This window comes from Vigna radiata, chromosome 5 (assembly GCF_000741045.1).
Source record: "Vigna radiata var. radiata cultivar VC1973A chromosome 5, Vradiata_ver6, whole genome shotgun sequence".
Classification (NCBI taxonomy): domain Eukaryota; kingdom Viridiplantae; phylum Streptophyta; class Magnoliopsida; order Fabales; family Fabaceae; genus Vigna; species Vigna radiata.
Genome location: NC_028355.1, coordinates 13,669,257 through 13,686,926, shown reverse-complemented (window position 1 = coordinate 13,686,926; position 17,670 = coordinate 13,669,257). Strand labels below are relative to the sequence as shown.

The 17,670-nt window shown below is 27.9% G+C and overlaps 1 protein-coding gene across 1 annotated transcript; it reads left to right on the top strand.

Annotated features, from left to right (window-relative positions):
- Positions 1–14,249: 14,249 nt before the first annotated feature.
- On the top strand, positions 14,250–17,174 carry LOC106759904 (WAT1-related protein At4g08290). The gene is made up of 7 exons (XM_014643287.1): positions 14,250–14,301; positions 14,484–14,719; positions 14,817–14,879; positions 15,851–16,211; positions 16,286–16,450; positions 16,530–16,681; positions 16,788–17,174. Exons 2-7 carry the CDS (start codon positions 14,505–14,507, stop codon positions 16,930–16,932), a joined length of 1,101 nt encoding a protein of 366 aa, XP_014498773.1. The 5' UTR covers positions 14,250–14,301; positions 14,484–14,504; the 3' UTR covers positions 16,933–17,174.
- Positions 17,175–17,670: the final 496 nt, after the last annotated feature.

The window sequence follows — 17,670 nt, the reverse complement described above, 5'->3', positions numbered from 1 at the left end:
TATTTGTTTAATTAATTGTGATTCTTTTTACAACTCTACGAGACCTGAAAAACAAAAAAAACAACAAATTCCAGTTTTTGGTATATTATAAAGCATGAACTATGAACAATAATATAGAATCAATCAAAGAACAATAACAAACAACAAAAAAGTTCAATCAAACAATAACAACAAACAAGTTCAACCATACAACAACAACAAACAAGTTCAACCAAACAACAACAACAACAAACAAGTTCAACAAAAAAAAAACAAACAAGTTATCAACAAATATGTTCTTCAAAACGAAAACGAAAAGCTAAGGTGGGTTCATTAGAATAAAGTATTGCCACCAGTGAGAGAGAAAGCAGAATGCACCAATGAAGGACAAGAACACGAAAATAATCGATGAAAAAAAATGAAAATCATACCTAAAGTAGTTAATTAACATGCATTTGTATCATATGAAAGAAATATTACATGTGATGGTCGTTGTACAGTAGGGACCTGGTGGTATATACAACAGGGACCCGGTAAAGTCAGTTAACTCACCGTCCGGTGACCAAAGGACGAACAGGCAGGATCGGACGGCCGGAAGGGACGGCAAACTAAAATGACGTGGAGGTTATGGATGCAGACCGACCGGTCGTGATCGGGAGGGGTTCTCAGCAATCGATAATTAAGGTAAGATAAAATGTAATTAGTGAGATGGGTCTTATATTGGGTCGTGATTAGGGATTAGGTAAGTAAGGGCCCATGAGGAATGCTATAAATACAAGTCAAAGGTGAAAGGTAGTTGGTTACATTGAATGCTCATTTACTCTCATCAGAACATATCTTTGACCTTGTATAACCCACTGACTTGAGCGTCGGAGTGCCTTTGGCAGGTATCCGGCCGGTTTGGACAAAAGCGCACAGAGTTTCCTCGGAGCGAAAGACAACTTGGGAGAAGACAACTTTGGAGGTAAAAGTTCACCCGGAACAGTCGTCAAACTTTGTTTGAAACAAGTTTGAGCAGAGAAAAGGGTCTCGCGCTCTAAGATAAAGTGAATGAATTTTCAATCTCCCACTCAAATTTTTTTTTGAATTCATTGACCTTTTAACGTCTAACGCTGGGGCATGCGACGTTTTATATTCTTTTTACATCAAATTATAATTCTAAACGACGTTTAATAATTACATTTATTTACAAAAATACCACCGGTCATTTTTAATGTTGGCTATTGAGTGGTTCGACATTAAACGTGTGACATTATAAGTTATTTTTGCACTAGTGATATAAATATATGCGATGAAATTCATGTGACTAATTGGTTGCTTAAATAATTATTTGAAGTTAGAGTATAAAAGATATGAAAACAATTTTCTCATATTTGAAACTCATTATTCAAGTGACAAGTAGTTATTCAAATGAGTAACTTGATGTTGTTTTTTGAAAGTCATGACTTAATTCAATAAGACACTTTCCTCAAATAATGATTTAGCATCAAGTGATGAAAGATAATATTAACTCTTTGAGACTTCTCTTCGTTAAAGTAATTGTTGCTCAACTTCAATAAAGTAACATTAAGAATAGTTGAACCGATGAGTTTACAAGATGAGTCTTCAATATCAGACAAACCACACACAACTAAAGTAAAGATGAGAAAAATTACCAAAAATAGACAAAAATGAAAACTTATACTAATGACATTCATGCAACAAAGGGATATTGCCTTGGTTGTTTTGGGTTTTATACAAAAGTTCTACAACCGGTGTATATTCAGGCAAGGTATAAAATAAGAACTTTTTGCCTCGGTTTTTGAACTGAGACAAAAATGTTACGTTTTTGCCTCGATTCAAAAAACCAGAAGCAGTAAAGCGAATAAAAAAAATTGGGTCTGTTGTCTCGGTTCTAATTTGAACTGAGGTCGTAGACCCTTAAAATTAATTAATTAAAGGGTCTATTGTCTCGGTTGGATCCAAAACCAAGGCAATCAGTTTTTACCAAGAACCACGGTTTAAAGTTTTTTTTTTTTTTTTAAATTATCGTTTTTGTATCACATAAACCGTATGATATATATAATCCCAGAAACACAAAAACAAACGTAGAAAACGTTGTTTTCTATTTATCATAATTTTTTTTTGTTTTTTTTTTCAAATTTTGAAAAAAATATTTAAAATAGTTACACTTTAAATTTTGAGCTGAAAATTTTTGTGAGGTGTTTTCATGATTTTTTGGTTCTTCATACAAATTTTCATTTCATTTAGAATTCGTTTGAGCATACTCTCAATTTTACCTATACCTATGTTTTGATGTGTATTGTGTATGAAGAATAATCAACTAAATGAAAACATGAAAAAACCAAAAACGAAACTAACCTTAAAGGTGAGTTTGGGGCTGAAACGAAAAGAAGTGAACATCCCAAAACGTCTACTCGAAGAGCTGAAGAGCACCTGTGCATAAACTCAATCGGTTAAAACGAAAGAAAATCATACCTGAGTATTTAATCAACGTAAAATGAAAGAAAAAATGCAAGAGAAGTTGAAGATGATGGTCGCAAAAATGGAAGAAGAAAGAGCAGCGACGCAACACCACACACAGAAAAGCTTCTGTCTAAAAATGCATCTTTTTGCAAAATTTAACCCTAAACACATGTTATTCACTTAGTTATTTTTTTTAATCGAGGCTATAAGGGTCTATGGCCTCGGTTCTATAAAGAACCGTTGCCTAAACCCTCTCAAAAAAGTTAAAAAAATTGGTTATTTTATGTCTCGGTTCTCTAAAAAACTAAGGTTGCAATAATTACAAAAATATCACCACACTAGTTTTAGGCATTTTTTTTTTTAATTGAAACATATATGTTTGCAATAATTACAAAAATGTTACCATCCTAGTTTTAGACATTAGTTCTTTTTGAACCGAAATATATATATATTTGCAATAATTACAAAAAAGTCATCTTATCATTTTTTGTTTCGATTACAACTAAACCGATATCAAATACGTAAGTTAAAATACTATTTTTTTATTAGTGTAAAAGAAATTACAACACATCTCTCTTTGTATTAAATGAAGTTTTCAAATATTAAGAGAAGAAAAAATTATAAGAGAATGAAATTTTAGAATATTTGTAAAAGAAGTCTTGAGCTCCTTTTTATAGGTAAGAAGGAGACTGGAGGGAATCTCATTAATGTGAGACTTCTCACATTCTTTCACTTGAAAGTTTAAAAAAGTTCACCATCTCAACAATTGTTTTAATTTTTTTTTTTTTTAAAACCTATTCACGATTTTTTTGTTGGAAAATATTATAGCTACAATTATTTTAAGAGTTTTGCTTGTTGAAATGAACAATTAATAAAGTTTTTTTTAAGAAAAATAATTTCCTTGTAGTGTGGAAATTTTGACAAGAAAAATTTATTCTAATTGAATTTCTATACTTGGGCGAACGGGCAAACAAATCCACTAGCAAGTGTTCAATCCACCATTATAAATCAATTTATGAGACATATATTTGACAAGACTAATGATTAGTAATATTAGGTATTAAATATATGGTTATTAGAAAAGAAAGGAAAGATGATTTTAAAGGTTAGCTTAAAGTGAGTTTTTGTAAAATTGATATTGAAGTTAATATGTAGGAAACAAATTACGAGTGTTTAAGTTAATTATAATTAATTTCATAAATATATAATGTTAGAAAGGTATTATGGGTTGAAGAAGTAAAAAAAAATAATCACATAATGATTTTATTTATATTAAATAAGAAATGCATTACTTAATTTGATTGCGTAAAAAGTTGATTATCTTAAATTCAAATATTTGTTGTTACTTTAACTATATTAATTATAGTTTTCACTTTGGAAGTTAAATTAACCATAATTAACAATAAATATTGGAAAAAAAGTCAAAAAATTAAAACTATCAAATAATTTTACGAAGATTAGGGACTAACATCACATTTGAACTTTAAAATTATTTTATTAAATTATTTTTTAAGAAACTTTAAAGAACCATTAAGCGTTATCACAGCTAATAATAATTTCGTAGTGAGAAACTAAAACAACATAAAAATATATGTAATTTTAAATCGAGGAAATAAGTAAGATAGGGGAGCTTGATTTGGGGATGTTCTCATAAATATGATTTGCATAAATTAGAATAAAATATGTGTAAAAAATTAGAATAATTGTGTCAAATAGTTTGGATTTTAAATAATTTTCGAAAGTAATTATGAAGTTCTTTTTTTTATTACTAAAATGTGTGTTTCAGGTGGTTTAGTTCGATTATAAAAAGGATGACGAGGATTCAATACCTGCAGTTTTAAACTGTTGGTGATTTGATTATAACGAAGGTGCAATGCAGTGCTGGCAAGAACCAGTTAATGGAAAGGAATATCTTATTATGGTGGTGGCAGCATGTATTATAAATAAATCACTATAATTATAGATGTTTGATTCAACTGTATAGTTCTATATCTATATAGTCTTTAGATTTTTTTTATTTTAGTGTATGTTCAATTTGTTTATGTGTCTCTTTTACTGGAAGTCTGCCAGAAATCGCTTCTTATTTGTATCTCTTACAATCCATGTCTCTTGTACCGACAATCACTCATCGTCCTTGTCAATACTGGATGTCACACATATGAAATGATAGAAATAGTTAATAAAATTTACATAATTCCTATCTCGTACAGGAAAAATATTAAATTAGTAACAATTTGTAAGAAAATCCAATTAATGGGATATAAAAGTAAAAATTGAATAAGAAGATAATGATTTGAATTAAGGAGAGTAGGAGTAGAAGTACAGGATCTATGGAAAGACATTTTAGAATTGAAGTATCGATGATGGAAAACTCTAGAAGATGTCACTACAATTGGTGGTGGTAGGATCTGAGAGAGGTGTGGAATTTGGGACAAAATGATGATTGGTTTGATGAAAATGTAGGTCATGATAGAAGATAATGTTTTGCCGGATAGGTGGCAAATTTCCAATACTGTATGCAAATTTTGAGAAGAAGGTGAGAATAGTAGAAGAGCTACGTAGGTGAAATAATAACAACTTAGAATGGTGCTTAGAGTGGAAAGAATCACAAAATGTCAACATGCATCTTCTCAAAATCTATTCGCCACACCTTTACTACTCTTTTCTTTTCTCCACTGTCAATGTTTATTTCCAACAACTTAATACATATGCAGGTTTCACAACAACAATTCATATACACCCATATATATAACATAAAATCTTAAAATAAAAAATAGATAGAGTTTTGAATTGGTAATTTTTTATTAAATATTAATTATGTGCTTAAAAGGATTAATTTAAATATTTTTTTTATATTATTTTAATCTAATGTATGTAGAATTACCATTTCCTTGACACATATTTTAATTTAAGTTTCGGAACTAGCCTAAAGTAACTCTTTTCTCTTTTTTTTTGACTTTTTTCCTTTCTATTTGTCAATCCATTATAACGACTTTTAACTATTTTTAAAGAAATAATTTCTCTCTTAAAATTCTCATACTTGGCAGTTTTTTATTAAACCCAAATTTCTAATCTTTTAACTTAAAACTCTCCCTAGGGTTTTTAACCCATCATTAACACTTGTAATCTTCATCCAAAGCCAAAGTCTCAATTCGATTCTTTTAAAATTTCATACAAACTAAAAAGATTAAGACTTTGTTTATCCAAATCATCAAGTATCAATACCAATTCCAGTCCTCACCACAATATATCCTAAAATACTGCTAACAAAACATAGTGAAATTTTCATTTACATCAAGAAGTCAAAGTGTCCTCTAGCACGTGCCAAGAACATGACTCTATAATATCCATTTTAAAAACACAAGGAAAAAAAAAATTTCTTGATTTAATCACTTGTATGTTGTATATATAGTTAAATTTCCTTACAAAAATCTATTGTATATATTATTTATATAGTAACGTTGTTTTTTTTTTTTACATTTTATAATTCAATACAAAAAACTTAAAAATATTTTAAAATTGACCTAATAACAATAATAAAAAGAATAATTTAAATAAAATTTTGTTGAAATCTCATAATCAATATAAGAATAATACTTAAGTTTTGTTGAAAGTCTCGCATCTATTAGAGATAAGACCAATTCAGTATATATAAGTAGGTACAAAACTCCATCTTATAAGCTGATTTTGTAGGGTTGAGTTAGATTTAAAATTCACTTCTAACATGATATCAAATATCTTATTAGAGCTTATCTTAGCGATGATATCAGGTCACTGTCAAAACACCTATTAAATGTTTAAGGAGGAATTAAATAAAAAAAAAAGAAAAACAGGATTTGAAATATGAGAAAGCTGGACCATCAGGTTTGCACAACATATCAGCATTCACTTACACATGGTCTCCCCCACCCCGTTGATGGAGGTTACTGTTCATATATATAATGGATTACTGGATAAGATCAACTCCAAAACTATATTTCAACAACATACAAAACGAATCCACCCAGCATTCTTGTTATGTCACACACCACCATGTTAGGAAAATATTTTATAAACATGCAACAGTAGACACCACTTAGAAAAAATATATGTATAAATTTAATAAAATCATAACACTAAAAATAAATTAATAGTGTTTAATATATGCATATATATAAAGTATTCATATATCACTTCATATTTTATTACAATGGACTTTTCTCTCTTTTCTTTACGTAATCAATCATACATTTCTTTGACCAACTTTTTCCTGTCATATTTTATTACTTTTCTTTTTAAAGAAAAATGGTTTATTTATCAAAACTATGCTTTTAAAAGTTCTCACTAATTAAATAATTTTTTTTTTCAAAAAGTGAAAATATGTTTTAATAGCATTTTATGAAGTTAAAAATAGCGGTTTCTTTTAACAACTAAAAGTATGTTTTAAAAAAATATTAAACATGTATAGTCTTAACACACCAGCTTTAGTACAAGAAAGACGAGATCATACAAAAAAAATAGTTGAGAATTGTTTTATTATTTAAACACAAAAAAAAGAAGTAATGCGTGATACTCTATATAATTGTCTCTATCTCTCAATTTTTTTTTCTTATGCATAATTTTAAAAAAACTTTTCCTCGTCCCAAAGTTAGTAAAATTTATAAGTAGGAGAAAGCAGACTAAATAATGTATTGAAGAGGTATGTATGGCATGTCAGAAAGGAGGGACAAAGTGATTAAAGGGAAAAACTTTAATGAGCAGAAAAGATTCAATAATGGCATTCCCTTCTTGACCAGCAAAGGAAGATGTTACTTATTTATCCATTTTCATGGCTGATTAATGACAATGTTGTCGATTTTCTGGTATCCAACCTCCTATTTGCATGCTCTTGGTCTAGTGGATTTTTTTTAATCATCTTCCCTTTATTATAATGGAATTGTCTCCATCTTCCCTTTTCTTCCTGAAATTGATCCTTTTGTAATTTTCTTGTTTTTTGTGTAATACAGCACTATATATTTCTCTATAAATGTACATACCCATGTACACACGCCTCCTCTAACCATGACAAGTTTATCAGGTAAGTAATAGGTATGTGATCTTTAAACAGAAGACACGCATTACTTATTGTATGAAACTCTCCTTCACATTTCAACCATGGCATCAAGTTTGTTTGCAGTAGTTTTAAGGTTTTTGTTGGTATGAGTAAGAATTAAATGTAGGTGACTTTGGTCCGGAGTTTTAGTAACTTAGTCCTAAGAAATTTACTTTTGCTTTTGCTTAATAAATTGCTATTTTTATCTTCAAATGACAGCAATTTTTAAAAATATTATATATTTTTCATTTGTATACAAATTTCACTTGTACTAGAAATTTATTAATTCACTTGTATTATACCCATGACATGTGGGAAACAATGTGTAGAAAATATCCAAAAAAAATTCCATAGAAAATCATATGCATAGAAAATATTCATTTTTTGAATTATTATTGTGTTATATTATTGTTATTAAGTGTAAGATAATTGATTAGTTGTATATTTATGAATATGTTATTATTGGGTACGATGTTATAGAAACTAAAGTATGATATAACAATTAATAGATTCAATTTTAGACATGAAGACTAAATCATTTATTATTCTCAATATTTAAATTTAATGTTTAATATGAACCTCTGATAAAAATACTTAATATTAAATTTTTTATTATTTATTTATAAAAAATTAGGACTTTTTAAATATAAATATTAATCATAAAGGAAGAAGTGAAAATATATTATTTAATGTTTTTATATTAAATTGAATAAGAAAATCCAACTCTTGTGACATGCTAATTTAATTTTTCTTCCTTTGTTAGAGAAAATTATAACACTTTCATTATTTATCGAAATATTTCACAAGATTTTTCTATTAATTCATCTATCATCTATCTATAATGAAGATATAAAATATATATATATATATATATATATATATATATATTTAAAAAAGAAAAGAAATAATTCTTATTGTATATGAAAAATATTGTATGATAAAACTTTGGGTAGTACAGTCCCCATGAAATCTTTATTGTATTTTCATTTAATTAATTTAACCTTTTTTCTAGAAATTTGATTTATTTTATTAAAAAATTAGTACTTTTTTTTATTTTTTTAATGTTTTTCATAAAAATCAGTATAAATTTGTATAATTTGATATATTTATAAATATTATAAAATTAGTGTATTAATTTACATTTTTTAAACTATAAGTGAAAGAGAAAGATATGTATCATGTCACATGTTTTATTATTACTTACTGATGCAACTTTGTCGACAACATGTATGTGACTCAACAATCTAATTTCAACATGCCATATATACATTCAACATCATTATTTAACAACATTTTTTTAAATATTTTCATCTACTTATGTATAAATATGTGGAACATTTTTTCAACTTTTAAACATGACAATTTCATCGTATCAAAGTTCAAGTTATACAATTTTTGTTTAAGGAAAATTCAACAAAAATAATAATAATAAAAACTGGATTTTATTGTAATTTCTATCTTGAGCGAGAATCTAGCTTAAGTGAGAACTTTTAGCTTGAACAAGTATATTAAAGAAAAATTCGATCTCTTTCTTAAGTGAAAATATCTTACTTAAACAAAAATGATAACAAAGAAAGATAAAATCTTCCTACCTTATTTTTTCTTGAGGAAAAATGTTTCGTTTGAACAAATATATTTTTAAAAAGAACAATGTGTAGAAACTTTAAAATTATTTCAAGATTTCAAGTATTCTTAACAAATTTCAAACAATATTTTACATTACACTAATTCTTCGTTTGAACTCAAATTGCCTTCTCAATCTAACAAAATCCTAAATAAACATATCTCAAACACTTAAACATGCAAACATTCATCATACTCATACAATTTCAATTCATTTTAAGCAAAGCATTCATTCTAACCGGTTTTTCATGTCATATATACAAACGATTATTTTAAAATGATTACAAGTGAAATTTCTTTGTATTCATAGTAGTGACTATTAAATTGTTTAATAATAAGTATATTTAATTGAATTTCATCATTTTAAATGATTAAAATCAAGGATTTTAATATGGGTGATTATAATTAAGGCCTAATGCAACATAATTATATATGTAATAACCTTTTCGAAAGTTCATTTGAGAAAAATAAAAGTTTTGTTTTGAATCCGATGAAAGAGAAATAGACTACAAAAGAAATGAAAGAAGGATCAAAATTGTTAATAAAAAATTATCAAAATCAAAATAAAATAAATATATCTTGAAAAAATTGATATCTAAGAAAAATATAAATGAAAAAACACATCTTAACACCTATCAAAAATTTAATATTACTATAATGAAATCTACAACAGATAAAAAAAGTTTATAAACGAACAAATACAATAAAAGATGTTAAATTGAATAAAGACGTAATCTCATAAAAGAAAAAAAAAACTTATAAAAAGATAAAGAGAAAATAAAAAATAGGAATGAGAATAAACTTTAAAATGTTATTGTTTAATATATTTTTATTTAAATTCATTTTTTTAAAGAAATGGGTTGGACAATGATAAAGCTACCCTGTGATCAACCTAGCTAGACGGTGGAGGATGAACAGTTGACAAAAGTCTATAATTAGGTGATTTTATAAAGATTAAGGTAAGTAATGATTAGAGGTATTAGACTGAGATTGGGTCATGATTAAGAATTCAATAATCTCAAGCCTATGACAAAAACTATAAATATTGGTCAAAGGTAAGAGATATGTGACTCGCATTTACTGCATTATTATTTCATTGAACTCTCGTACGAACAGTCAACTGACTTAAACTTCGGAAAACTTTTGATAGGTACACCTCTGGACGGGGGAAGACAAGGATTGGAAAGCATGACTGGACAACTATCAAGGAGAAATTGTGTAGGTATTTGAAGGGACTCAACCGAAAGAGAAATCTTTCCAACTTTTAAAAATATCTTTTTTACATAGAGTTAAAATATATTTATTTATTATTTAGTTTTAAAAAATGAAGATTAAGATATTGTAAATATTTATATCATGCTCAACTAATACTACCTCATAATCTAAATTAGGATCATAATAGATCAATTAGTACTGCTTCATCATTTAAATTAGAATAATAATATAGATCAACAATTCTATTTTGGTTTGTTTTGGTTCATCTTGCATTTGACGTGCTCCATATTTGATTCTTCAAAAGCAAAAATAAGGGAGGACTCACCCACATAAACTTTCGGGTTAATAAATTTGACCCATTTTGTATAACTAGAGTTTGTAGATTTCTGAACAATCTGTATAAACTGAAAAGTTAATTAGAAAGTTCTTTGTAATTATTTAGAAAATTAAGATACACTGTAACTATAAAAACCACTCAAGAAAACCATTAATGACTAATAAGTTATTATTTAAATAAGGAAATATATGAAAAAAATTTATAAAGTGAATCATGAAACAAAATTTAGATTCTACTTATAAATATATAATATATTGATAAAATAAAAAGTAAAGAATAAAAATATTAATAGTGAAATTGGATGAATTGACCCATACTTTGACTTTCTTAGAGTAGTCATGGAGATGAGATGTATGTGAAATAACAAACTTCAATATCAAATCCAATCGAAGTCACATTTGTTTATAAGTGCACCCCCTATCTACCACATCATCATCTCTTTTACTTTTGTTGAAATCACTCTTTTTTAGTTTTGTTAGGCATTTGGCCAAAGAAAAAATAGATCAAATAATTAGCGATAATTTTACAGAGAAAAAGTGACTCTTTTAATACACTAAATTTTTCTACATTCATTTGATATTACTTTTTTTATTTTTTATTCTTTTCTTTCTTAAAAAAATACATAATTTTATATTTTTATGATCATTATATCTTTATATTATATGTGAAATGAAAATAAAAGTTTTTTTCATTCTACATTACTTAATTTTACAATTATTGTGGTCCTAGGTGACAAAATTGTCAAAAGGTGGCAACATATAATTAACGTACTCGTACTTGCTATTGTCACACATGTTTATGTGTTGTGCTACACCTTTGCAGAGTCCAAATCTACTTTCAAATTATATAAGGGAATTAATTAATTAAAGCAAATCATTATGAATAAAGAGGGAGAAAATAATTTTCTTTCTTACTCGTTTTCCACATCGTGCATGCACTCTTAATCAACGTAACTAAAGCCTAATAATGCAGAGATCTTTAACTTAATTAATTGAATGGCTTGAACTAACTTGTAGTGACTAAGATTTTCTTTTTCTTGCTTTTTATAGTTTGATTTGATTGGAGCCTTAGACCACGGGAATCAAATGGTGTTCTTTGACGTCTCATTTCGAATATATTCTTTAATTAATTAAATTTATTAAATTATTTTTTTATATTTTATTAAATTAGTTTCATCCTAAAGTTTATAATTTTTTATATTTTGAAATCAATAAATTTAAATATAAAGTAATAAAATTATTAAAAATAATATCTTAAAATAAAATATATTGCCAACGCTGGAAAGAAAAAAAGGTTTATTTGATTCCATGCATCTTAATAAGTGTTTCAACAAAAGTGTTTGACATTCAAATAAGAGTTACAATTATAAAATATTCCTACCTAAATCCTAAATTCGTATATATTCTATTATAAGTGGTTACACACATTTATTCTTTTTTTCTTAGACTCCTTCATATTTAGGATGCAATATGGTTTCTCTTGAGAAAAAATCAGTAGTCTTATCAATATTGTCTCTCTAACAACTAGAAAAACAATTCAAATCTAACAATTTCTTATACGCACATACTCACACTTCGATTAATATTTTGAAATTTGAATTAATTTTTCAATAAAGGTTGTCATTTTTATATAATATATATAAAAATGCTATGGTAAATCTTATTTTTTTGGATAAAAGTCTTCTAAAATATAAATTACTTTCTAAGATTTGTTATGTTTGACAAAGTTGCCGACAATGAGAAAAAAGTAATTGATAAACAATTTTTGAAGTTTATAAACAAATCCATAAATCAACTTTTTATCAACAAAATATTTCATTTCTTTTCATTTTTTCAGTTATATTTAATTTATATTAAAAACAAACTGTTATAAAAAAATTTATTTACTATAAGTTAATCATTTTTTATATTTAAAATTATTTTTCGGATATGTAATTAATTAAATATGTTGACATTTAATTGGAATACTTATTATTTTTTTTTCTAGATAAGTTTATCCACAAAATTATTTATTTATGAAAATAAAAAAAAGTAAGTTAACTTTTAAAATGTCGTTCATAATTTTTAATATGGGTGTCTGATCTTTTTTCTTCTTCACTTCTTATCCCGTAAAAAAAAGTTGATCCTACACGCGATTATGGCATGGGGATTTACAACTTTCGTTATCTTTGAGCTAATTTACATCTTTGTATTATTAAAATGGTGCCATGAAAACGAAATTTCAATAAGTTGATGTCCTCCACCAATAATCTCGTCTGCGTGCAGTGCATTTTTATTATGATGTAAACTTTTAAAAGTTTTGAGGAAGGAAGAGGAAGTGATAAAAAAGCAGAACATGATACTTACGTAAATGCAAAATCACACTTGTCTACAAATAAGTGGAGTTTGGCAAAAAGGTTTTTCTTCTATAATAATAATTATTACTTTACTCATAACAATTAGTTAAGAAATCCTATAATTAAAAACTAATTTTCCACTAATTCTAAATCAAAATTAAATTCATTCAATCACATAAAGAATGCACTATCAGATAGCATTATTAAGACACAAGTTTCGACTAATCAGCATTAGTTATATGAGGAGTTGGTGTTTGACATGGTATTAACCACATATCTGACATTTGACACTTCTAGATTGTGTTTCTGATTATGTAATGTATATCAGACGGCATTATTAGTCATGATTGCTTTAGTTATTGGGGCAGTTGATGTTTGACATGACACTGAGCAATCAAGTTTAGTGTTTTTTTTTTTTATCTATCTATTCCTTAATTTTTAGGTTCCTTCATAGGTCGAACAATCTGAGTGAGCGTCGAATGTACCTTTGTTAATTATGCTATGCTACATGTATCTTTTTTTACAATAAAGTTTATTATCCTGTATAAGATCTGTTGTAAATTTTAGTAGGATTTTTAGAGATTGATTCTTATCAACTCATAGCTGCTTTTATCTATATAATGGGTTAGGTATATATATATATATATTTTTTTTAATTTCTAAACTTAAATATAAAATTAAAATTAGTTTATTTTTTAAATTCTAATATACTTTAATTTATACATTTAAAAAATAAATAGTTTTATTTATTTTTAAATAAATAACATTAATTTGTTTGAATTTGTTAAATTATGTTATAACAGAGATGTGAACTGATATATGTTAAACAGATAAACGTGTTAAATGTAAATTTGAAACGTATTTTACACGTAATTTTTTTAATATAATTAAATTAAAATGATTAGTTTGATTTATTTTTAAAGTTTGAATATTAAAATGTTTTAAAATTTTAAGACATAAATAAATTTTAATTTTAAAAGTTTAAAAAATAAAAACATATTTAATTTATAAATTATTAGTAATATATTGACAAGTAAAGCTAGTATTTGGGTTAAAAGTAATGAGATTGGAAGAGAAAAATGTTAATCTGAAGCATGTGTGTTAGATTAGAGCCCACTGAGCTTGAATAATACAGTATTATAAAAAAGCAAAAACATATATATATGGTGTTTTGTTTTTTGTAGCATAAGATAAAGTTAGTTGCAGTGGATTTTGTGAAAAAAACTTGGAGCAGGGAAAGTGTATTCCGAGTCACGGCAACTGAATCAAGCAAAGGTATTGTTGCATTGCAGACACTCCCACTAAATAATACTAATATAACTTTTTGTTTTTTTTTTTCTGAGATTGACCAAAAGTATAACTTTAGAACAGATACTTATCGCTTATCCTCTTCCAGTGCAATTTGTCTTAATCATTACCCTTTATGTTTATAAGCACGACCACTCCATGCATTTCAGAGTACATCGCAACACAAAAATATGGAACAACAGTACTGTCGTTGTGCTAGTTTTGGAACCACCTTCAGTAGGGCAAAGCCTTATTTGTTAACGGTCGGACTTCAATTTGGGTTCGCCGGAGCTCTCATCTTCTCCGTCGCCAGTCTCAACCATGGAATGAATCGTTACGTTTTCGTCGTCTATCGTAATGCCATCGCTGCTTTGGCCCTGGCTCCTTTTGCATTGATTTTTGAGAGGTCCAAATCTTAATTATTACTTCCATTATTTTCCTAATATATACATGCAGTAGTATGCTTGTGTTATTAGTTGATGATGAAATTTTGAAATTTGCAGGAAAATTAGGCCCAAGATAACACTCCCTGTCTTCTTCCACATAATGGCACTCGGATTTGTGGAGTAATAATCTAAAACCTTTCTCTATCACTATCAGTAAACAGTATAATAACACCTTTCTCCCTCTTCATATTTAACCTACTTTATAAATACGTCATTTTAACTTTAATAACATTCACTTTATTTCTTGGATTTTGGTTTCTTAAAAAATGTTTTGATAACATTTTTAAATATAAAATAAATTATGCATTAAATTCTTAAGATGTCGACATCATGTTTACTTACGCAACTGTCTCATCAGCGGTAAAAAAGATTTGATTAAAGTGATGTAGTAAATTAATGATAGGTATGTAATGAAACGTAATTTTCCTGAAAGTTAGGGGAATACGGCATTGGAATATATTTATAAATGTGATATAATTCAGTTTAAATATATTTTTAGTTCGTAAATAAATATGTAAACAGTAAAGAGTCGTTAAGTAAAATGTTTTTGCTATATTACAGAGTTACAGAAAATTCATTGAAGACTGTATTATGAAACTTCTAATAAAAGAATGGTATTTTAAAAGCATTGGTTAAAGAATGGAAATGTTTTCTTTTATTGAAAATTATGGGAGAATGTATTAAGAAATCGTAAGAAATGTATTTTTTGACGAAATTCAATAAAAAATAACATTTGATTTTTTTTTTAATTAGCGTCTAAGATTTATGTAAAACATTTTATAGTTTCAATTTTTTAACCGGTTTAGTTCATATTATATAGCATTTTCCATTTACCATCCACTTTAATTGTATAATATAATTATGTTTTATTTGCTTTTAAGATGAATACTATGAAAGAAACTTTTCCGTATTTAACAACAAATATAGGATGACTTACTATTACATTTATTTTCCTTTCATATCTCTCTATTTTTTTGTGTTTAGTATATATTTTATACCAAAACAATTTCAAGAATCTACTTGAAGGCTTCAATCGGGCACTGTATTATGTGTATGAAAGTTTAGTGATGAGATTGAATGTGGTATTTCAGACCAGTGATTGATCAGGGCTTCACGTTCTTGGGAATGCAATACACATCAGCATCGTTTACCTCTGCCATAATGAATGCGGTGCCTTCTGTGACTTTTGTGCTAGCAGTAATTCTAAGGTTAGAGCGTGTAAATGTTAAGGAAGTAAGGAGCCTAGCGAAGGTGATTGGGACATTGGTGACATTTTCAGGTGCTTTGTTAATGACACTTTACAAAGGTCCTGAATTTAACCTATTTCATTCTGCAAACGCAACCCACAACCAAGACGGAGCTCACTCTCCACAAGTTGTTAAACACTGGCTCTCAGGGACTCTCTTTCTTCTCCTGGGTTGTGTCGCTTGGTCATCTTTCTTCATTTTACAGGTATCTTTAACTTTATCTTCTCTCACAGACATTTATATTCTATGTGTAACAAAAACATGTCTTATTAATTGCAGTCCATAGCACTGAAAAGGTATCCGGCAGAATTGTCTCTCTCTTCTTTGGTGTGCTTATCTGGTGCCGTGCAAGCTAGTGTGGTGGCGATTATTGCCACTCGTCATTCTGGGCTTCCGGCATGGGCCTTGGGCTGGGACTTCAGACTCTACGGCCCTCTCTACACGGTCAGTACTGGGCCCAAAGTATTATTTTTGTCTGACTTTCATTGCAAGTTTCTCTCAATGATCGATTTCAAAATTACAGGGAATTGTTACCTCTGGAATAACGTATTATGCGCAAGGGTTGGTGTTGCAAAGCAGGGGCCCGGTGTTTTTAACTGCCTTTAATCCTCTTTGCATGGTCATAACCTGTGCTTTAGGCTCCTTCCTTTTTGCAGAGCAACTTCACTTGGGCAGGTAAACAATGCTTCTAACCTCTTCATTAATTCTAAGTATTCATAGTGTTGATGCAACTTTCTCAACCATCTTCTTCCTTTGTCTTTCTCTGTTACACTGATTTCAGTATCATCGGAGCTGTCATTATCGCATTGGGTCTGTACTTTGTGGTGTGGGGCAAAGGCAAAGACCATTCAGACCCCACGCCATCATCTCCTACAGCAAAGCAAATGGAGACACAAAAATTGCCAATTTCTTCATCTGATATCTGACACAGAATTCCGAAGGAATTTCTGAATACTGCGCTTTTGCTGCCTTCTTGCTTTCGGTCTCCACATTCTGAAGGGATAATCTCAGATTGCTCCTACAAGCAATGCCATTTTCTTTGCTTTATTTTATCATCCAAAAAGAAATCATAGCATCGTTTCATGCGAAGATAAGCTTTTAACCACCTTGTCTTCGGTGGTTCATTTGCTATTCTCCAACAATGAATAAACTTATATCTCTCAATTCATATCTTTTTAAAGTAATTTCTAATTATTTTGAAGTGTTTTTTTGATCTTGATGCTTGTTATGAATGATCAATATATTCTGAAATTGTCATGTCAAAGTAAGTCAGAAAGTACATTAAAAATCATTTCTAGACCGGATAATGTCTATTCGAGTATATCTCAGTCAAATGAGTCAGTATGTATGTGATCACGATGAAATTATACTAACCAGACTAATTGATATTGGTAAATTATGATTAAACTAAGAACAAAGGGTTAAAATGAGATTAACATGTAATTAGACAATGTGACCGAATTGTAAGGATCTACGAACATTAGTATAAATAACACATTTTATGGGATACATTAATTATATTCCAATTACCACATTTATTATCATCTAACACACTTAGTTGACTTGAGCATTAGAGTATTTTTTATACACATAATTCCCATTCAGATTTGATAGGACAAGTACACTGAAATTGGAGTTAAGAGTGCTTGGAGTTGGAGTCTTTT